This window comes from Wyeomyia smithii, chromosome 2, assembly GCF_029784165.1.
Source record: "Wyeomyia smithii strain HCP4-BCI-WySm-NY-G18 chromosome 2, ASM2978416v1, whole genome shotgun sequence".
Classification (NCBI taxonomy): domain Eukaryota; kingdom Metazoa; phylum Arthropoda; class Insecta; order Diptera; family Culicidae; genus Wyeomyia; species Wyeomyia smithii.
Window position 1 is genome coordinate 196,898,232 of NC_073695.1, and position 23,681 is coordinate 196,921,912.

Sequence of the window (23,681 nt, forward strand, 5' to 3'; positions counted from 1 at the left end):
AATTCGAGCTGTGAGCTATGAGCTGTGCATTACGTAAAAGGTTTTTAAAGGGTGCAATCATTTATTTTCAATTTATTTGGTCTATTCACCAGCAGTGCCCTAATGGTGTAACTTAAAGGTAACAATTAAAATATCTTCAGAGAGTCAATACAATAATACACATTACAAAACAATATTACATTTGAACTAGTCGGATCTTGAAAAAAATAAACGATATCGCCGGCAAAGCAGCGTTTGAGATAAATTAAAGTCGAATAAAGCAGATACTCTGTTAAATAATCTTTAAAGACTAACCATTGCGCCAAAATGCCTTAGTTAGTTCGTTGGGCAGGCAATCGAAGTATCGTATTGTTTCGCAAAGCACAAGGTTGTACGTTTATATTCACTTGTTCCAAGAGAGCGGGACAGTCTATGCGGCCTTGTAAAAGGTGTATGGTGAATAATGCCCTGGCCGTGTCTCTACGGACATACAGAAGCTCCAAACGTATTAATAAGCAGCGACTTTCATAGCTTGGTAAACGGAAGCGATCCGTCCGTGGCAGTTTACGAAGAGCGAATCTCAAAAAGTGCCGTTGAACTTATTCTATTCTTTCCACGCCATTGTTGTAATGAGGGGTCCAGATAACGGAACAGTACTCCAATATAGAGCGAGATAATGCGCAATACAATAATTTAAGGCAGTAGATATCTGTAAAGTCTTTAGCGATCCTGAAGATAAATCCCAGAACTATAGAGGCTATGTCGACAGTAAACGAAATGCGAGGTTTGAAAGTGAGCTGGGAATCCAAAATTACCTCCAAGTCTTTAACTAGGTTTACGATTTTTCCAAAATTACCTCCAAGTCTTTAACTAGGCGCTCGATTTCAGCTCCTAGCAAAGCGTATTTGAAGGCTTTGCAGTAAGCGAGCAAAGGCTCCATGATGACAAGCTCGAACAGTTTGGCTACAGCACAGAACGAGGTGAGGCCACGATAATTGCTCACATCGTTTTTGTTTCCCTTTTTGTGTACTGGAAAGATGTACGCAAATTTCCAGCAGGACGGAAAGACACCGAAAGTGACAGATATCTGGGAAACATGCAGAAGCGGAGATACTAGGTTATCAAATCTGCATATAAAAAAAACGTCGACGGAAAATCACCAGGACCCGGTTTTAATGATGCTTTGAGTTTGTAGGAAGCTCTAGAAATCGTCGTCGCATCTAAATGAAAGGTGTTCAAAGTTTGACCGGACCGTGGCGTATTACTGGCGGCACTTTCAACGTGATGATCGCTCAGTGTCTGGTCAGTGAACACGTTGACAAATTTCTCGGAAAAAATCTGACAGATGTCCTGCGGGGTGGTTGCCTCCTTACCGTTAAATGTCATTGAGCAGGGTATTCCACCTTCATGTCGTTGTTGATTGACGAACCTCCAAAACTGCTTGGGATGAGACTTGAGCTTCCTCTGTAAATCTTGTTGATATCGGAGAAATCATCGTTTCGCAACACTTCTGTATGTGTGGTTGATTCTCACATAATGACGTTTTAGGGATAGTGTGTGACAGTTTTTTTTTTTCAAGGCAGCTCTTTTCTCAGATTTCAACTGCCGAAGTTCTCTCGTTTGCCACGGCTGTCGGGGCGCAGGATGCTGGCACTTCTTTGAGACGTATCGGTCGATGGCATAGGCCAATCCGTTGGAGAGAGTTTGAGCGGTGTCTTCGGCATTGACGGAATCTAAAATAAAGTTCCAGTCGAGCTTGGAGAAAAACTCAGCGATACTCTGGTGGTCGGCATTGTGGAAGTCGTAAGATACGGTAGCGGATGCAGTGTCAAGATCGCATTTCAATGCGGCGTGTATAGTCACTAATAAAGGTGGGTGGTGAGGGACTATTTTTACTAATGGAGCAGGGGCCTCGCATAAATATGGGGCCGAGTCCTGGGCGCTCACAAAGCAGAGGTCTAAAATGCGGTTGTTCTGGTTAATTTGAGTGAGTGTGGCTAAGCTATAAGTAAAAACGCGTCTTGATATTTTCTCCATGAAATCCGGGAAAAATTGAAATCGCCGAACACCATAACTTCGTCTGTTGCTTTTGCGGCTTCCAACACTGAGAAAACTGATTGGCAATGAGCAAAAATCAATTCACGCTCATGTACTCGATCCGGAGGTATGTACAGAGCGAAAGATCGAAACAACTTATGATCGCCCAGTTTGATCGCTGTCCAAACTTGTTCAAGGCTCAAAGAGGCGGCATTTACTAATGTTTTAGCTTCAAACTTGGTATTTACAGCCACGAGAACGCCACCATTTGATTAGATTTGCGACTATTGCCGGCGCTTCTATCATAACGGAAAACCTCGTAGTTATTTCCAAACATCTGACGAGAAAGTGTGCGCGAATCCAGCCATGTCTCCGTAAGAACAGTTATATCGTGGCAAAGATTCGAGACAGCAACGCGGAAATCATCGACAACGCTGTTCATACCGTCGATATTCTGGTAGTACACGTTGCTCTATTGGTGGCGGCTAGAAAGCAGACTTCTTGTTGCCGGAAATTCAGCTAGAATGCGAAGCGGTGTCAGGAATCGATGGAGACAAATCGTAATAATACTTGCCTGCTGAAGCCAGTTGAAAGACCCCCGATCCACATCTGCCCTCAGGACCGAGACGACTGTGGTGAGCACCGAACTTACTTACCTACTCAACTGGCCATTCGTCCTAAGACATGGCCTGCATAACGTAGTTCCGCTTATTTACTCGGTTCATGACTCCGCGGTCAACTTCCCCGGTAAGCCATTTCCGTCCAAGATTTTCCATAGCACTTGTCGGTTTATTGTGTCGTATGCGGCTTTGAAATCGACAAAAGGATGGTGTGTAGGGACGCCGCAATGGAAAGATTTGGTCAGTCGTAGACCGTCCTTCCATGAAGCTGGTCTGGTAACTTCTTACAAGTCTGCTGACTAATGGTGACAGGCGCTGAAAGATGATCTGGGAAAACACTTTGCAGGCGGCATTCAGGACTATGATCGCTCGATAGTTCTCGTAGTCTAGGTTATATCTAGTCCTTATCATCCTTCTTGTAGATGCGGCACATAACCTAGTCTTTCCATTTTTTAGTAGCTCTTCTGTCTCCCAGGCACTGCTTCCACTTTACGTCATCTCATGTTCATCCGTCGAAATACCTCCCTCCCTATCTCTACCCATTTCGGCTCGTGGGACAAAGTCTCTCCGGGATGTGTTGAGTTTTTGATAGAATTTCCGTGTTAAGTGTGTGCGCAGCTGTTCGAGTTCATCGCATTCCTCCTCCTTTTGGTGGCGCTTCTTTCCTTGAAGAGTTGGAATTGCTGCCTCCATTTCTGTCTATATCGCTCCACAGCCGGCATTCTTCGTCAAACCACTTGTTACGTCGATTCGGTTGCACGTGTTCCAGGACTTTCTCCGCAGCACTTTGATAGCTGTTTTAACGGCGTTCTAGAGATCCTCTAGAGGGCTTCTTCAGGCTCATTCTCTTCTCGCAGTGCAGCTTACTGTGCTACAGCTTCGTGTTGCTTCAGTCGCGTGAGATCATACCGTGGCGGGCGAAGGTACCGTAGGTTATTAAAAACGGATAGTTTTTGGCGCATCTTAACCATCACTAGGTAGAGGTCTGAATGGATGTCAGCGCCTCGATGTGCTCAGACGTCAATAATGTTCGAGGAGTGCCTAGCATACATTGAAACGTTGTTGATTTTTGGTCCTGTGCTATATACTGAAAGAAGGTGCTACATGCTTAGAGTTCTTGGAGGTGGCAAAATTGATTAATCTGAGGCCATTTATATTCGTCAGTTGGTGTGCACTAAACCGTCCAATCACCGGTCTAAACTCCTTATCCTTGCAAACCTGAGCGTTATAATCCCCGATAATGATCTTGACATCATGTTTTGGGCAGCGGTCGTAATGACTCTCTAACTGCGCGTAACATTCGTCTTTGTCGTCATCGGTACTTCCGAGGTGTGGGCTATGCACGTTAATAATTCTTATGTTAAAGAAACGGCCTTCAATCCTCAACCTGCACATTCTAGGCCAGCATCAGATCATCCGCTTCCGCATCTAGCCCATCACTATAAAAGCTGTTCCCAGCTCTTGTGTGGTTTCACAACAAACTGGTTGGTCATACCTTCTCTGTACGTACGCACCATCGGTCCTCCAATGCATACCGCCTGCAGCGCTACGATGTTGAACTTGGCCTCGGGTGCTACATTCTGAACTCGAGCTGTTCAGTGTACAGGACAATTGCGGGGCTAGCGCTACGATCCTACTGACACTAACAGCCTTTCCCAAGCCGAGATTCGAACAAATCGTCTGACGCGTCAGAAGCTGGAGATATACCGGGAAGCTAGAGCTGCCTAAAAGAACCGCCGTGAAAATCGTGAAAAAAACAACGACCGCGTTCTCGCGGAGATGGAGAATTGCCTCACCAGACACGATACCATGAGATAGAGCGATCGATGGAATCAGTAACCAGACATGGCTAGGCGATGGAAACAGCAAGGAAAGCAGCAAGGAAAATTAGAGAGTCGTTGAGGAAAAGAGGAGAAAAAAATTGGGAAGGATGGATAAACTGTGGATCTACTAACCTTGAACCAGTTCACGGAGCTAATGTACCGTGGAGACGCTGGGAAGGATGGTTTCCTGGCTGAACTTTTCAAAGTCGGAACCGAGCAGCTGTATATTGCAATTCCATAGATTATCCGAAGGGTCTGATGAGAAACAACCTATGGAAGCACCCACTACTGTTGGAAGCACCCAGGGTTATATACCCTATCTATTAGGAAATGACTGTAGCAACTCACGACACATATCTCTCCTCAATTCCGCATGTAAAATAAATCCTTCGTCCTGTTTCATAGACTGAGGCCGTTGAGAGTAGTCAGCCTATACACCAGAGAGACGCCGAGACACTCACCGTTAAGGCAACTGTCAACATCAAAACGGATAACGGCAATGCAAAATTATACAGATCGCCCGTTTTGATGTTGACAGTTGCCTTAACGGTGAGTGTCTTGTCATTTCTCTAATATACAGGTTCCCTAGTTGCGAGGGAGCTTTTGGTGATAAATGTCGGTGCGGTTGGTGAGCGAGACGAGCTACAACGGACCAGATATTCACCTTGAGACAGATCCCCGACAAGTTTCGAGGACACAACTGTAAACCACATTATCTCATTATAGACTCACGTACGTACGACTCAGTGAAGCTCAACAAGCAACATAGCTTGAACACGGTTTTTCAAATAGAAATGATTAAGTTGATACGTGTGACTCTTGACGGTTTCAAATCAAGTGTCAGAATACCAAGCGAATTCTTGGACGCGTTTGTGCTATTCAAAATAGCTCTGGAAGGCGCAAGGTGAACAAACGTATTGTGGTAGCAAACAGGTCTTGGTATGGAGTGTGTTGTCAGCTGAAGTCTCGCAGCCTAAAGATCAGTACAAGGAATGCCGAGTCAGCTGCAGTAAAGTACAATTTTGGTAAATGTCAAAGAGCCTCCCAGCTGGTCTCGTGGTACGATGTTGGCCAAACAAGCCAATCGTTGTATGTATGAATTCCGGCTCGAGATAAACTGCTAGTGTAAGTTGCGTCAGCCTTACAATTGTCCTGTACACTTAATTGTTGACCTCAAAGATCGCTGACTCGTACAGATGTGTACGGTATACAGAATAGCAACATTATCGCAGTATAAACGTTGACGCAGTTAAAATTTCCTCACTGGCTCGTACAATTGCGTACGACAACGGAAAAACACGCTTCTTCTCTGTAGTCAACAGAATAAAAGCTATGAATTTTGGATCTCACATCAAAGGATGGAAAAAATCATAACACAAAACATCCTCCGAAAAACTACATATTCTCACGCATGCAAGAGACCATGATGTATAGAGACATGGTGTAACTGTATGTCAAATGCAGAATCGGCCATATTGGAAACAAATGTGATTGCAAAGAAGTTTGTTTATAAACAGCCTCTGGAAAAAAAAATTCGCATCGTTGAATATATCATTAAGATGCATTTATATTGTAAATATAACAATGCTACATACCTTGCTATCAATATTAGTGCTTATTGAAAGCTACTCTATTTTCTTCCTGTTGCATGGTGATACTTCGTCTTCAACCTCCCTAAGCAAAAAACACTACCTCTACCCGCGCCTACTTTTTGGTCAAATCATTACACCATATTCTACTCATCATGCAAGAGCAAGAGACAACTTAAAGCAAAGAAATTTAGGGTGGCTTTCTTTGATGATTTTGTTTCAGTATTGCCTGCTTTATGCGGAGCGAGCAGCAAGTAGCGCATGTTAATGAAAGAATCGTAAACGATTGCACTCGAGCGATCGCAACGATACTTTCAAATGTTGGTTGCTTGTAGGCGGAATTCGGCTACTCCACGTCTGGCTTTCACTGTGATATACCTCGATGATTCTGATGATTTCAAATATCAACTGGTAATGCACAATTTCCGTAAGCATTGGTGTTAACCACTTGCTCCGGCATGCAAACAGTTGAAATCAATCAAACGTTCATTTGAAATAATAATTTTGTATTACTGGGGATAATCTTTCAAAGATTCTCGCGATACTGTTGAATGCAAGCGAGCTTGGATACAATAAATATTACCGTGTTTGAATCATTCAGTCTCCTTCTACGGTTTTCCGAATTCTTGGAAGCGAAAAACAATCAGCAGCGTTTCGATGGAAAATTTGTACGCGAGTGAAAATAATTGAACGATACTTGATGAATCAAAGGACACATTTGCATGAAATATTGCTGGTGAGTGAAAACTTCCATGCTTGCTCAAAGCAAAACAATCCATCATACCATCCGTAATTGATTTTTTCTTTAAAGGTTTTCTAATAACAAACATACAATGAACATTTTGTATTAGAGCATACCGATTTGAAAAAATTGAAGTTCGCTTGTCCCAAAATCTACTTTGGTCTCCTTATAATTATTTGTTCACTTTTTCATCGCCACGTGGAATGTTATTGAGTAAACGAACTCATTCATCGCTCCCAGATTTGATTTAAAAACAATCAACTGTTGCTTCTATCTGCTATGTCGAAGTAGACTTTCTGAGTACACACAAAATTTACACAAATACATTCATTGATTTTTTTTTCGTGAAACATTGAACCTTGTTAATTATAGTCATTAGATGTATATCTGGCGGATACAGAACTAGGAGTTAATTTAGTAAGGTGACATCCATAAATTACGTAACGCAAAAAACCCGATTTTTGGACCCCCACCCCCCATATGTAACGAAACGTAACGCCAACACCTACCCCCCATAAAAATTACGTAACGCTGCAGAAGGATTTCCTTGATAAAAATGCTTGTTTTTGGAGAATCTCTCCAGAGATTTTTCGTTACGTAACGTTTAACTCACCTCCCCCCTATGAGCGTTACGTAATTTATGGATGCCGCCTAAGTGCAGACATGTTTTGAGCCAAACAAGAGCAGGATTTTCATGAAAAAATATGACGGGACGGTGGTTCGATTATGCATCCGCCAGGCTATGTATCTAGTGACTATCAGAATAACGCTCAGAAAAAATAGCATAACAATGGTAATCTCACTCAGTTCTTATTAGCGAAATGTACTCACAAACTTGCAAACAGCTCCACGGTTCCAATATTGGCAATTTGTTCGGACATTCTAACTAATCTCATAAGTGATAACACACGTGATTATATCCTATCGTGAAGTAAACTCGTCACATAAAGTAGCCCGTCGTAGTTAGTTAGGAAAACAAATAACAATCTGCGGTGTCATTGAATCCAGTTTAGCTGCTGAGTTCGTTAGAGTGAAGCCGGTTCTCTCGCTCAGTATCCGTTCTCAGTTCGAAAATGCGGGTAGCCGCTCGCACCAATGTTAGTAAAGATTTTTAAGCTGGTTGGTACTGTGTTTGTGCCACAGGTGAGAATATTCATTTTTGTTTCTTTTAGCCGGTTGAATAAGGCTTGCCATCGGAAATTGACCCGACGGTTTTTTAAACTTCAAAAATTGATTTATCCAGTTGAATTAGATTTTCATTTTAACAAACATCACCCCAGCTGTTTTGATTCAGAGGACTAAGAATCCGTGTTTAATTTTGAATCATCTAAATCAAAACAAAAGCTACCATCCCTATTTATGTATTATTATAAAAAGCTTTGCTACGTACCAATACCAACCTATCAAACGCCTGTAACCATGTAGGTGTTTGTTCCCAAACAAAACACAGAAGCATCACACAGAAATAGAGAGAAAACAAAACGACGCAATGACGCGAGTGGTACCCACAAAGCAACTCAAGCTCTCAGTCTCAGAATCTATTCGTTCCGATTAACATCGTCTTTCGTGCTGTAGTCACACTCGCGTGTGACTTTCTTTTACAAACATCATTAGTTTAGTGAACGCAAACGACGACAAGCCATTTTTTTCTTCAAATTAGTTTTTGATATCAACTGTGGAAAACACGAAAACCTTGATAATCGGACTACATTGTATAGTCAATCACCTTGATGCGATCGAAAACGGTCTAGATTATCGAGACAGTGTGCTATTCTAGGTTGAGGTATAGCAGCTGTGCGATAACCCGTTACGTAAGCTCCTTCGTATAGTCCTACACTAACAAAGTAAAGTGAATAAACGAGTGAGTTGGTGCACAGGTTAATAAAGACCGTTAGCAGCTGATCATCCGCCATCGCCAGCAGGAACCAGCCCATCAAGGAGAAAATATCCGCGAAACTATAATAATGAGCACTAAAGTAAGTCAGAGAATCTCAATAAGTCACGGAGGGGGAAAAGCAAAAATAGCCTGATATCCCATCGTCAACATAACGTCACTCTTTCGCATCTATACAGAAGCACGAAGTGCTGTAAACATTTTGCACGTTTTTTTGCGCTGTAAACTGTTAAAGCAGCAGGAGAACATTGCTAGCAGTCTCGTTCGTTGAGAGACTTTGAATGGAGTTCAAGTTCAAGTCGTACAGGTTTGTTTTTAGTTTTGCTTCTCGCTTCCTTCGTATCGGCTTCTCAACTGAGTCGGGGGCTCAGACAGACGAATACCTCTCTAGCAGAGCACCTCCGCAAATACCCTGCCTCATCACATCGGAGACGAAATGACTCAACTTTGTGTTGTGCTGTGGCCTTTCAACATGTTTTCGATCAGATGTTTCGGCAATTGTGCAGTTGTTTATGTGTTGTCCGAAAAGCCGGGCGGTGATACATTTGTTTGATTCTGCAACTTCTTATGAACAATTTTTTCAGATTTTTCAAACAATATCGTTTTTCTCACCTTTTAACATTTTAAACTTTTGAACGAAATGACCAGTTTTTAATAGGCCATTAAATGTTTAACAAACAACACTCAAAGAGGTCGCATGGTTATTGATGTTGCGTAGAGTGCGAGTGTTAATTTCGTCAATCGAAAATCGGTATTTTCAAGGTTAAGAAAAATTGACTATAATTGAAGTCATTGTTCTTTTACCACATTGATTGTTCCATCATTATTGTTACTTCGTTACGTTTTCAACCAGTGCCAGATAAAAGTTGATGGCTTGATGGTAAAGTGTGTTGTGGAAATACATAGCCTTGGTGCTACATTCCGATTCGGAACTCGACCTTCGTTTTTTTATACACAGACTTCACAACCCACTGTTAGGTGTACAGGACTATCGCGGGGGGCTAGCGCTACGATCGTACTGACACTAACAGTCTCTCTCGAGTCGAGACTCGAACCTACGACGACTGGCTTGTTAGGCCAACATCGTACCTCGAGACCAGCTGGGAGGGTGGAAATACATAATTTGAGGTAAAAGTTTAGAATGTAATTCAAAGGTACTGTTTTCGGAAAGATGTTCTTAGTTTATGTAACAATGTCTGAACGACGAACGATTTCAAGTATATCGTCAGCTGAATTCAAGACTGACTGAATATTCTGTAGCATTGAGATTTTAATGCCCCTAACAGGCCTAATAAGGGTATATCGTCTGTGACTCGTCGCGGCATATACCCCAAGTAACAATCAAAATGCTTCAAATACTTGGGATTGTTTTGTTTTTGTTTTATGTTTACTTGCATTAAAGTCTTTGCTCAAATTTATTATATTTTTCTTGTTCTCAAGGTAATCGAAGATGTGAATTATCTGGGTATTTCGGAGTAATATCGAAAGGCAAATTGCTTTGGTTTCTCTGGCAGGGATTGACAATCTAACTCTCCTAGCCTCCAGTTTCAGTCCGACGTAAAATGCCTCCATCGCAAAGTTTTTTTGTAGTAATGTTGAGGTCTGCGAAGTCAATAAGTTGACTACCTCTGCTGAAAATCGTGCCTCTCATGTCGATGCCCGCTCATCGGGTTGTGTCCTCAAGAACAATGTAGAAAAGCGTGCAGGATAATTAATCTTCTTGTATCAACCATCGTATTCTGCGCGCTCTGTCGGTTTTTTTTTCTTTATTAGAGAGGCTTTCAGCTTTTAGTTGGTTCGCCTCTGTCGTATAAGTTTATCTGGTCTCGATCGCCTTGATGTCTACGAAGACGTGACGTGCCCACATCGTACTCCCAACATTTCCGAAGGATCTGCCGGAGAGTGAAGATTTGACCTGTAGTAATGGGTGCTTGCGTGAAGCGCGCTTGATACCGTTCTACAAATCCTTCTGCTAAAGGAGATAGACGGCGAAGTACTATCTGGAAAAGAACTTTAAAGGCGGTGTTGATCAACGTTGATCGCCCTTTTTTATAGATGGGGTATATAACTCCTTCCATCCATTCTTTCGGTAATCTCTCTTACTCCCGAATCCTGGAAGTTACCCAGTGGAGTACCGTTACTAGTGCCTCTTTACCGTTTATAGAGCTCTGCCGGTAGTCTGTCATTGCTTGTGGTGGCTCTATTGTTTTAACCAAAAATCCCGGTGTTGTGTTCTTTTACGGAGCGATAATAAAAAACCTGATAGTGGTTTGCTTAGACAACAACGACTGATTTATTCTAGATTTATATACAAGATACAGACATACAAATATACAGTAGAGGCCACAGTAACATATACAACACCCGGTTTGATCTCCAGGATATCGGGAACTAGGACACTGTTATCGTTTGCAGGCACTCCATAGTCAATTTCTCTCTCCCCTCCTTCCGTTGCTCCGCTATTTAGGAACTCCTCGAAGAACTGCTTCCACCTGTCTCGCACTCGCTTGTGATCAGGTTTTCTTCCACGTTCCTACATATATCTGGGCTTGGTGTGTAGCCTTTACACTCGCTGGTTCACCTTATCGAAAAAAAAAACCCACAGTTGTTCCAGTTCTTGATCTCTTGATCTGCTGGCGTTTCTTTTTTCTCATGACCGTGGTAAACTCATTTCAAGTTCGTCGAAATTTGGTCACGTTCTCTCTTATGGCGATGCTTGCTCCGTCGCTTGCTGACAATCCCCGTCACACCAGTCATATTGTCGGCTCGAAGTTAGCATGCTTAGTTCCACGATAGCGGTCTCTTCGATGGCCTAATATAGCTTGCCTTATCCATTGTCGAGAGTCGAAACACATAGTTCGTTCGCGGAAGGTAGGCGGCGTTCTCGGCATCCTGCAGGTTGTGCAACAACCAGAAGTTTGGGAGAGGTGGACGGTTTTGTTGTGTGATCTGGACAGTTGCGAGCGCACTTGTACTGCTACTAAGTGGTGATCTTCACCCTGGAGGGAGCCATCAATGAGAACGTTTTCAATTTGGTTCGTTGTTCGGTTGTCAGGTGATCGACAGATGGCTTTGCGGATATATTTACGGGGAAAAAAGTGAGTCTAATTACCAGGCCTCCGGAAGCTGCGAAGTTGATGCATCGTTGGCCGTTGCCGTTTCTATCGGTGCGTAGACTTTGAGGCCCTTTTAGCCCTTTTTAGCCGTTTTCCACATCCTTTTCCCTGTCAACATACCACCAAGCTTCAGCCACGGTTTGGTTACCAGGATCTTCGCTTATTTTCTTTTCTTTGTAGACTCATCACTTCCACCAGAGATATTGGCTTTATTGTGATAATGCCCAGATTTTTTTTTGTACTACGCACTTCATATTATTGGCAGTATTCTTATTGATGAAGTGAAGCCCTATATTCGTTTGTGAGGTTCCGTACCCTTTCGTTTCAAGCTTACTGCTCTACTCTACCAAGCCTCTTTACATTCTACCAATATCGTCAAATTAGAATTCCCTAGAGTGGGACTACAGCTAACGTTTCTCTCTGGCCAGGTTCATTCTAAGAGAGACCTATTATATCAAGAGGCAGGAGTCTTATCAGAATTTTGTTCCCCGTGCCAATTACGCAAATTGCAATTCTCTGGAGAGGATTAATATTCCTCGGATCAATTTTATTAGAGGAAGTTACTTTACTCAGACCAGTTTTAGTATAAGAGGGCCAATGTTTGTCAAGAGAAAAGTCAACAGGGATACTTTAGAATTCAGTTTGAAAGAATGTGGTAGAGAGCCTGAGAATGAACCCGTGCTAAAGTCATTTGACAACCAAATGGCTTGATTCTACTACTAAGATTGGAACTCACGACCAACCGCTTGTCAAAGCGAACTAGGTAACTTTGCAGCAACAGAGCTCCCCATCTTCGCTTGGTTACTCGTATCTCGGCCAATACAACGGGGAGGTAGAGATAGGAGTTGCCATGGAACACAATGGGGTCTATTTCATAAGTTAAGGTACACTAATTACTGATAGTAATAATTCTTGTTTTTTATGGAGAAATACCTAGGTCCCCGTGGCTCTGTGGTTAGCGATGTCGGTCGGCTAGCTTTCCCACACGGTCATGATATCGGGTTCGATTCCCGATCGAGTCGAGGATCTTTTCGAGCTGGAAATTTTCTCGACTCAGCACTGGGGCACGGTGTTTCGTTGTACTTATCCTACACATGCAAAATGTGCCAAAAACAATATCGATAACGAATTCTCTCAACTAATCTAGTTGATCGAGACCGCTATTAGCCCCAAGGCTAAGCGTGCGATATTGTTTTGACATGACATGTTTTTACAGATGTAAAAGTACATGAATAACATGTACTTTTACATCTGTAAAAATATGCTTATTATGTTATTTGTTCGAAAAAAGTCTTAAAAAATATCAAGTTGTTTTGGCATATAGCGTAAATAACTGCTCATTGTCATAATACTTTACTTTCTCAATTTTTATGTCTAAAAGGCTATCATCTAAATCCACATCATCTTCCACTGGAACTCGAAATATATTCTGGTCTTATATCCAATTCCCGATGATCCATTTCTGTTGTTCAGCTCATGCTTGTTGAATCCCAGGAAAACTTCATTTCCGCTGTGATATATTCCAAAAGCAGACTTGAAAGTGGCGGCCTTCAAGTATCGTAGAAAAAATTGAAGTTTTGAGTTGAAAACAAATTCAACTTCAGAAGTGATGTTTAATGCATACATAGCATAAAGTATGACTTTCTCCATAATACTGAGTTCTGTTGAACTATCCATTTGCAAGATACATTGGGAACAATGCATTGGAAGTCAAAATATAGAAGTGTCCAACCAATTTCGCAAATGTTACAATTATGCGATCATGAACGTGAATCATCCCTCAGGATCTCACCTGCATCACAATGTTACGCCAACGCACTCAGTCCATGGCAGCTTGCCTCCAGTTTCTTGAGCGTCCTACATTTCCGAGATCTCGCTCTACTTGGTCCAACCACCTAGCTCGTTGTGCGCCTCTCGTACCGGCCAGATTCTAGACGAACACCATTTTCGCAAGATTGTTGTCCAGCATTCCTACAACATGTTCCACTGATTGTATCCTTCCAGCTTCAGCAACTTTCTGGATACTGGGCTCACCGAAGAGTTGCGCCAGCTTGTGGTTCATTCTACGCCTCTATACGCCATCCTCACATACTCCGCCGAAGATGGTCCTACGCACACGTCGTTCGAGAACGGCTAGTGCTTGGAAATCCTCCTCGAGCATTGTCCATGTCTCGTGCGCGTAGAGGACTGCCGGTTTTAAAAGCGTTTCGTAAATGATACACCTGGTACGGGGGCGAAGTTTGCCAGACCTCAACGCCTTGTGGAGCCACACAGAAAGCCAACCTATCCGGGCCCAGCTTGATAAGCTCCGCCGCCATGCCATCGTTTCCAGCTGATTTGCTGCTCTTGAGCTGCTTGATCATCAATCAATGCTCGCGCTGCATTCTTTTCGTCTAGAATCGTTTAACACTCCTCGTCGAACCAGCCGTAACGTCGATTCCTCTCAACGAGTCCAACAGCACCTTCCACTGCGTTGTTATAAGCTGCTTTCACAGTACTTCAGAAGTCCTTCAGAGTAGCGAGCAGCTAAAGTCGCACCCGATCATACCACGATGGGCGATAGTTGTCAGAATCGACATTTGCGCCTCGGACGTCGATAATATCCGAGAAGTGCCTCCCGTTTTTCCTCCTGGCCAACCTGTGCGTTGTGATCTCCGATAACAACTTTGACGTCATGTTTTGGTCAGCTATCGTATGCGCGTTATTTCCTAGGTAAGGGCTGTACACTAGGGTGGGTCAAAAAATAAATGTTAGCTCCCATGTACTTTTCGTGTTCCTTATGGGTCCTATAACAACTGTGTAACATTTCAGATCGATCGGTGAAACGCCCGATTTGCGCCCGATTTTTAAAGTTTCCATACGATTTTATATGGGAAAATCCACTTTTTCAATATTTATTCTCTAGTGATGTCCAGTTGGCTGTTAAAAATATATCAATACATGATATTTGTAGGAAATTTCCCTGGGAAAAACTCTTCTGAAGACCATAAGGTGCTACGATGCTTGTAGAAACAGCTATTCACCCCAAACTGATTGAATATCTGACGGACGGCTCACCATTGAAATTTTCCAGCAACACTGCTACAGCATGCTGCTATTGCAAACTTGCTTAGGTATGAGAAATAATTTTGCGTGAAATTAATTTTCAAAGTTTGTTTTTTGCTCATAGTATCTTCGGGGAAGTCTCCAAGATAAACTCAAGCGATATCATTTCTTATCACATGGTTGAATTTGCAATAGCAGCATGCTGCAGCAGTATTGCTAGTAAAATTCAATGGTGAGCCGTTCGTCAGATATCAGTGGTGGGCACCGCTAACCGAAAATTTAGCGACGCTAATCGCTAAGTTGCTAACTGGAAAATTTAGCTCGATAATCGCTAAACGCTAAACGCTAAACCCACATTAGCGGAACTTTCGCTAATCGCTAACTTTTTAATATGTAAATAGTCATATCGCTATATTTATTGCTCGTGTTTTGTAAGATTTGGACCACTTTGATCTGTTTTGGTTGAACAAACGAAAACAATTACTTTTCAAAGCTATTTACAGTAAGAGGTTCACGAAACGGTATTCATATTTGACTTTGTAAAAACAAGAATAACAAAAGTTATTTAGTTTGCATTGAAAATAGATACTCTTAGGAATGTTTTCATGAAAATTCAATTATTATCTGATTCGAAAAAGTAGAACCAAAGTTGCCATAATTTCAAGCGCATTGCAATTTACCAAAGTTCTTGGTGTGCAAAAAATTCAATCTAGACTTTGTGCTTGTTCTTCAAAATGCTCCTTTGGCTTGTACGATAACTGGAACTCCATTCTAGGGTAAAAAAACTGACAAAAGTAACTTTCGCAGAAAAGTATGTTTATCTTTCGAAGCAATTTACGTACGCCATCAGCAATTCACAGTTTTTCTAAATATTTCTATTGTCGCTTCTCCACAAAATTTAGCGAATTAGCGATTAGCGTTTCGAAGGCCAAAATTTTAGCGACGCTAACAGTTTCGCTCACCAGCTCAAAAATTAGCGAAATCGCTAAAGCGCTAACTGAATTTTAGCGTCGCTAATTAGCGAATTAGCGGAATGGTGCCCACCACTGTCAGATATTCATTCAGTCTGAGGTGAATATCTTATTTTACAAGTAAAGTAGCGCCTTGCGGTCTTCAGAAGAGTTTTTCCTAGGAAAATTTCCTATAAATATCATGTATTGATATATTTTTAGGAGCCAACTGGACATCTCTATAGAAAAAGTTTCGAAAAATTGGTTTTTCCCATATAAAATCGTAAGGAAGCTTTAAAAATCGGGCGTTTCATCGAGCGATCTGAAAAGTTACACAGTTGTTATAGGACCCATAAGAAACACAAACAGTGCATGGGAGCGAAAAAATAACACCATCGCTTTTTTTCCATATAACCGTGTCCCAGTATACTGTACACGTTAATGATGCTAAATTTTTGACGCTAATTCTCAAACACGGTTGAAACTACGGATTTCAAGTTGGTAGTTTTTTATTAAAAAAAACTGTTTTATTTTTCGATATACCCTCCATCTTGAGTAATACACTTCTTGTAACGGTCCTCTAACAGTTCAAAGCCAGTTTTGTAGTGCTGCGCGTAAAGTCCTTCGAAGCAGTCTTTGTTTCCAACTTTTTTTTCTTCATTCGGGTAGAATCGCTGACAAAAGAGCCACATTTCGACTGGAGACCATGCTTGTCATTCTCCTCAGTATGTGAAAGGAGAGGAGAAAAAATTCACCGCGCACTTCCCTTCCAGTATGTGCCTGCGTGTAGCAAATGCTTTCACCACACTGCTTCTTTCTCCACTCCAGTGTCTCAACCAGCTTACAGAGAGACAAACACACTTCCAGCTCACCCCACATCTGGTAGAAACGAGAGGGGTGAATCACTACAGAGAAAACGCAAAAGTACACAACAGTGTCCACTGGTTAGTAGTCCGGAAAGTGAAAAAAAAACCTACCGGGCAAAAGAGTAGTCCTCGTGTAGCTACACTGCGAAAATTTCACCAGAGTAAATTCGACCGGCACGAGCGGCACAGTGCAGTGTAATTATTGTGCATGAAGTCCACACGTGTGAGAAAGTACACTATAGTTCATTGTCTCGCAAGAGAGAGATTTCAGATTTCACCGCAGTGCTTTTAGAAAGCTCAGCAGATAAAGATCGTTTATCGCTCTCTTCTAGCATAAGCGTTGATTTGATCTTTGAGTGTGAAAGCAGTTGTTTTCGCAGTGCAAGATGCTCTCCTGCACTTTAGAGGGTTTCTGAGGAGAAAAGATAAGCATGCCGGAGACATAGGGAATAGTCGCTAGGGAGTAAATCTGAGAAACGCAGAGTTTAGGGAAGCATTTCGTAGCGCATTTCATTCAATTTATCGGTCGTATCGCGAGCAAAACAAGCAGGAGCGTGGTCTTGGTGAAATATCACTTTTATCTTCACTATTTGCGGGTATTTCGCCTTCATTTCAATCAATTTTAATTTTAACCATTAATCAATCCAATAATGTACGATGCTGTGACCATTTCACCATTTTTAAACTAGTCGATGAATAATATGCCTTGCGAAATTCAAAAAATGATGGCCAACACTCATCAGCCACAACATCGATCGGTAATGATTAATGCGTTTTTGTGCACTTCAGTTGACTCTCTGCAGGAAAAAGCTACTCTGTCGAACAAACAGTAATACATAGCAATTTGGAGGCATTCTACGAAAAAAATATTTTACTGATTGTTTCCTTCATCTATAGTTTATTTGACACGGCACATATACAATTCAATGTTTAACGGCGCCAATTATATCTGGTAGCTTACTTTCTAAAGTATCTTAATAACTAAAAGCAAATTTTTTATCCTCGCTGCCGACTACGAGCTGAAACTAAATCTAACTTAAAGCTAGAATATTTTGCATTAAAAGCACAGGTTTGCTGTTTGATGGTTTTCATTGCCAAAGGTAAGCAGCATATTAAATTTGTTCCGCTGCTGGGCCAAGATATTACGGACTGGCATATTGGGTTGTTTCCATCGGGCCTTGAGAGTATCGTGCGGGTCTGATTGCTGTTTCCGGATCCGGGGTCTTAACGTGTTCTTGTCGTTTGGTTGGATGTAGGCGGAAGGGGATAGGACTAAACTGGGGCGTGGATGGATTTCAGGAAAACGTATATAAGGGAAATGTAGGATAGGTCACGGCTCGCCAAGACATCACGAACAGGAACAGCCGGCTGCCTACTTTCGGCCTGCAGGGAAGCTATTAATCTAGACCTGGCGTCACGGTGTACAGGGCATGACCAAACAACGTGCTCTATGTCGTGATAATACTGATTGTTTCTTCGCTACTAATTTTACTTTCATGCACATATGCGCTATCAGTCGCTTCAAAGTATAACACTACCATGGGTGAAATGAAAAAAAAAAAGGATTGTGTTCAACATATCGTGTCACTACCTGATGTGCCTATGCTTAGAACCGCTTGCGTTCGTTCTCAGCAGTTCGGCTTAATTTATATAATGCACTCAATTTGAGCCAAAACGGTTTGAAGCTCATTAAAGGAAAATGTGATCTCGCCTAACTAAAACAAATTGTAACGGGAGAGTGAGTGTCTTGTTGAATCTGCATTTTTAGTTGCTGCAGGTGGTCAAAGTAAATCATCAATAGCACGTCTCAATCACCGGTTCGTGATTATTGTGAATCGTGCAGGGTGTCAATAGCCCACGTTGACATTGAGCAGCTTTGCAGTATACTTTATAAGAGAGTGAGGGGGTAATATAGACATTAAATCATTCTTGTGTAAATGTCGCGTAGCTCAACGGATCATTGAGGTCTCGATTAGCTAAGGATCATGAATGTTGCAATTAGTTATTGATTTTGTAACCTATCCGAAAAAGGTTTCGCTTCACAATCGAATTCTAGCAGATAGCACTCTCCAACTAATAAATGATTTCTACTAACACGTCTTGTTCTATGTTCCCATATTACACCTTAACAATAGCCAAGCGACACCTCGCGATCACCGTTATAGTAATTAATTAACGTTAGCAAGCATGAAAACCGTAGTGGTCGTTTTTGAACTGTTGGTTCCGGTTATAGCTGATAGGCAACTTTACACAATAACATTAGAGACATTTGATCAATACTTTTGATACAAAACCAGTTTGCCGGTTACATTGGACTCAACATTCTAATTCGATAACACTGACAGGTTTCTGAAAGAACGTTGAACTTTCAGCCGTTTGTTTGTATTATGTGGCTCTAGCTTTGGTTCTTATAATAATTGTGCTATTTATTATTCGAGAAACTTACATTACGACAGTTCATTACCGTCGGTAAACAGCTCAAATCACTTATCTGCTAGCCTAAAAATGTAGCGTCGGAATTCGCTAATCGTCCACTTTTAATTTGCTTTGGAACTCATGTACTGTGTTCTAACTAATTTGAATGGGTTATACTTTTTCAGTTTAAAAAAAAAAAACAATTTTTTTTTGCATTTTTATAAAGTACAACAGCTTGAGAACATTTTTTCCAATTTTTCCAAAGATCTGAGCAGAAGGGAGAAAGTTAGAGCGATTTGTAGCGCGAGTTTTTCGATTTCAGTTGATCTGCTGCGTCGCTATCGTAAACACCGCAATCCTCTAACGAGAAAAGTTTCGTGGAAACGGCCATTATTTCCTAAATAATTGGTATTTATTATGAACAAACGTGTTTTGTTGTTGTTGGATAACTGAACTCTCAGGAAATTACTACTTTTATGCCATAGAAAGGTGCTACATGCTCTTTTTTCTCGAGCCCCTTAATAAATACCATAGCTCACAACTCACAGTACAGGAGTTGAATAAAGTATTGTTTAGGAAACATGTATAGTGAAAAGTGACGCTACATTGTTTGGCTGCTGGAGTAGCGATTGGCGATTGCCAGTCACTGCAGGTTGTCCAGTTCATTCGATACGTAACTGCTATCGTTTTCTGTAAGTACTTCAAATCACATTTCAATTTGAACCGATCCCGAATGACAGTTCGAATAAGTAATAATACTCAAAAGCTGTTATCACAAACATACTACAATCGTAAATAACTTTTATCACCCCCCGTAAATTTCGAAACACTTAAGCTTAAAAACCACACGCGCCCTAGTATTCACAGCCGATTGTTTCTTTACTCTATATGCAACACAGGTTAGTCATCAGTTGAAAACACTTATCGCGATGACGTGTTTCTGCCCCTGAAGATGCAGTTAAACTAATAACAACCGAATCATCAGCGTTATCAGCGCAAAGCTCGTGCAAACTCGCTATCAGTTACGTTTTCCAACTGCAATCGAATGTTTTACACTTGAGATGTACCAGTTTTTTAATTGATTGTTTGTTGTTCTGGATTTGCATTACAGGTTGACGCCGACTCGGACAAGATGGATGACGATCAGCCGGATTTCAGCCAGCGCTTCAACGATATGCGACGTCGGAATCATCTCGTCGACTGTTCGTTTAAAGTGGACGACAAGATATATTACAGCCACAAGTTGATCCTCTCAGCGGCTAGTCCTGTATTTGAGGCCATGTTTTATGGTTCGCTGGCTGAAAAACAGACTGTGAAGATAGCGGATATCCGATCTTGTGTGTTTGAGCGCTTGCTGGATTTTATCTACGTTGGGTCGATTAATTTCGATGGCGTACTTCAAATTGAAGAAATTTTGGAGCTTTATTACTGTGCCCAAAAGTACATGATTGATAGTCTACATAAGCAGTGTGTGAACTACTTTGGTAAAAATATCAAACCCAACAATGTGCTGAAGATCCTCGACATTGCTTACCGAATGAACCTGGAAGACATTATTTTCTCATGTTTGTGCGTCCTGAAGCACTTTCTCTCGTCCGGTATGAGTTTGAGCAATATCATCTTGGAGAGTAACCATCACCTGTCCAAGAGTTGTGTTGATTTAATTCTCGAAGATAATTACGAAGTTAAGGACAATGTGATCTGTATGATACGTGCCTGGTGCATAACTGAGTGCGAACAAAACCGACTCGAAATGAACAGCGATAGTTTGAAAACAGTCCTGCAGGATATTGAGCTACCGGACAAACTCAAGGACACCATCGTAGATTGTAGCTTCACGAACTTCCAGCCGGTGACCACCGGGGAAAAGTACAGCTGGACGCCAATACAGCGGATTCACTACAAAGCAGTCCGGCCGCTGATTATAGGAGACGAAATGTGCTTTGAGGCTGGTATTTCCTGTAACCGTTTTGTGGTGCTGAAATCATTGTCAATCAACAGTCGGCTGACTCCGCAGCTAAAACAGAACGAGCTTCGGCGTGACACTTACACCGAAAACATTGCCGTGGAGATCTGCTCCAAGTTTAGCAACAAAATAGAGCCAATCTTCCGAAAGCAACATTTAATTTGTGATGTTCCATTCAACATCAATTTGGAGATTAATTTGCACAATCAGATCGTCCTCTTCCCAGACATCGTATACGTGGTGCGTCTGAAGTGGGGCCCGGAAAGTCTGGGCTATGAGTATCCTCGAGGTATTTTATCTTCGTATGGAAAGTGCAAACAATTTAGGATTAATTTTTGCGAGAGCATCTATCTTGAAACCGAAGGTAGCATTTTGAATGGAATTATTTGTGATCTATATAAGTAGGTTTTTCTATTTTGCGAAACATTTTACTCTAAGGTGGTTATTCAATTTCAATTATACTCGAGAGGCCGGAATCGCCGTTCCGATTGTTGCAAAGATCTTGTACAACAACTTTTCTAACTTTTCAGTTGAAACAATGTAGTTATTTTAAGCCATTCGAATATAATAAAAAATATATAGGACTCCTAATTTTATGTTAGTGATTGATATTTCTTGATTACCTGTATCAGATAATTTTCAAATCATACTGATTCATTTTTATACAATACATTTTAAAGTATACGTATGGTGTGTTTATAACCTATATCCGAATCTTTTATGCTAGCATAGACGAATCTCATTTATGCCTAGTTCATACTATAGCGGTGATATCGCGTATTTTAATATCAGAATCACGGAAATTAAGGTGTTTGACATTTGATATCATGATTGGTGATATCATATGATTTTCGCTGTAGCTGTTGTGAACGGGTTCATAGGGTTAACAGACAGACAACTAGGGATTGATTGAAAAATTCTCTTTTCCTGTGTAAGTGGAAAATTTGGCAAAACTCGGTCATCTAACAGTTGCTTTCATGACTTAATTTGATGTTCTAATGTTAAAGCACACACTAACAGACGTAACACTGGAACCAAGCTCCATCGCCACAAAAAAAAAACGATCATTTCCAAATTTCCATTCGAATAACAGTCATCGCGCGATAACGCTGTCATGCAATCTCATATATATTTCATAGTTTCCAATTTGAAACATGTACGTACGCTAGCAGTGATGTTAAAATACAAGACGAAGCGGTGCAAGCGTACCTGATCGGCGGTTTTTCGACTTCAGAACAAGCAAAAGAAAAGACCTCGAAAATAAAATGTTACTTATCCTGCTCAAAATGATCCACTGACTCCCTTTTCCAATATTCCAGATAGGCTTCGTACCACTCCAGGACATAATTTGAATAGTGGCACGACGTTAGATCCGGCCAGAAGATCCTAGATCCCTCGTATTGCTTCAACAGACAAAGCAGACGTTTCTGTAGACACTCTTTTAGGTTGATCTCAGTAGACACGAACGGCGCACTCCACATGAGCAGATCGCATGCCAAATCAGGTATTTCTTGGCAAACTTTGAAAGTTTCTGCTTCCTTACTTTCTCTGGAACATCAAACTTGTGCTGGGCAGCGAAGAACAGTAGTCCCTGCCCTTAGCTGGAAGTCCGCCTTGACGTAACTTTCATCATCCATGATGAGATAATGACGCTTTGCCAGCATGTGGATGCACAGTCTCTGGGTTCGTGACTTTCCCACCGTATTATGCCGTTTGTCAATTTAAAACCTTCTGCGCTTTGTACGTATGCAGTAGCTCCCAGTTCTTGGTTCTTTGAACAAAAGAATTGGACAGATTCGGAGATTGGCCACATCCCTGACGGATGCATTGGGATTTCACGTAAACGCTTCTACAACACGCTATTGAGCTTTATCACTGATAGAACATCCTTTCTGACCACATTTCTCCTTACGTTCGATGCTTAAGTCTGTATTACACTCATTGACCAATGGTCAAATATTTGACCTTTTGACATAATGGTCAAATTTATTTGACATCATGATTGTTGTTTGCCCGTGTTTGCCACATTTAAAAATTGGAGAGTGACAAACAGTTATCTTTGACCAAATATTTATCTGTCAAAAAGTGACAAATATTTGATGCTTGGTCAAAGAGTGTAATACAACCTTTAGAGTTTCATAGTAACGTTATTTACACGACTCACCGTTGACTGCACGATTCCGAGTTTTCATCCGATGTCTCGATGAAAGCGTTGACGATTTTCCAGGTGGAATGTGCGGACTGCAGTGGTGATTAAAGCAGTTAGAGAACGTATAAGGTGAAATTCAGCCCGGTCGGCCTGTGAAACGAACATGACTCATAACACTATGCATAGAATAATAATGTTGGATAATAATTAAGAAACAAGAGATCTCGTTTGATACTGAAGACGCACGATGCTCACACCATAATTTTTCCAGATGAAAAATTGTTTACGTTGGAGCACTGGCGTAGCGTGGAGGGCGGGGGAACGGTCCGCCTCGGTTTTCACCCTCTAGGGGGTGTCACCAATGAGAAAAATTTTCATACGTGTCTCCTTCAAAAAGGTGACATCCGTGAGATTATTTATGAGTTAGGTGGAAGTCGAGGTGAAACCCTCGAAAATAATATAAATTTGCACAACCAATTTTTCAAAAATG

At 41.5% G+C, this 23,681-nt stretch overlaps 2 protein-coding genes across 5 annotated transcripts in view; one reads left to right on the top strand and one right to left on the bottom strand.

The window, feature by feature from the left end:
* The window catches only part of LOC129721906 (uncharacterized), an 11,291-nt gene extending 3,451 nt beyond the window's left edge, over positions 1 to 7,840 (bottom strand). The window contains exon 1 of one of the 2 annotated variants that reach the window (XM_055675011.1): positions 7,622 to 7,840. The gene's annotated coding sequence lies outside the window, so the exon portion shown is untranslated. The remainder of the gene's footprint in view (positions 1 to 7,621) is intronic. The other variant, XM_055675010.1, reaches the window with a different exon arrangement.
* On the top strand, positions 7,670 to 21,726 carry LOC129721905 (kelch-like protein 28). Of its 3 annotated transcripts, none has more exons than XM_055675007.1 (2): positions 7,670 to 7,933; positions 20,188 to 21,726. In XM_055675007.1, the coding sequence occupies exons 1-2, from the start codon at positions 7,886 to 7,888 to the stop codon at positions 21,445 to 21,447; spliced, it is 1,308 nt and encodes a 435-aa protein (XP_055530982.1). In that variant the 5' UTR covers positions 7,670 to 7,885; the 3' UTR covers positions 21,448 to 21,726. The 3 variants fall into 3 exon arrangements, with proteins under 3 accessions (XP_055530982.1, XP_055530983.1, XP_055530984.1); XM_055675008.1 differs by lacking the exon at positions 7,670 to 7,933 and adding an exon at positions 8,308 to 8,766; XM_055675009.1 differs by lacking the exon at positions 7,670 to 7,933 and adding an exon at positions 19,618 to 19,768.
* The last annotated feature ends 1,955 nt before the right edge of the window (positions 21,727 to 23,681 follow it).

Coding starts and splice junctions, on each gene's coding strand:
- LOC129721905 (XM_055675007.1), top strand. CDS start 7,886: ATGTTAGTAAAGATTTTTAAGCTGGTTGGTACTGTGTTTGTGCCACAG. Junction 7,934..20,187: donor GTACTGTGTTTGTGCCACAG/GTGAGAATATTC, acceptor TTTGCATTACAG/GTTGACGCCGACTCGGACAA.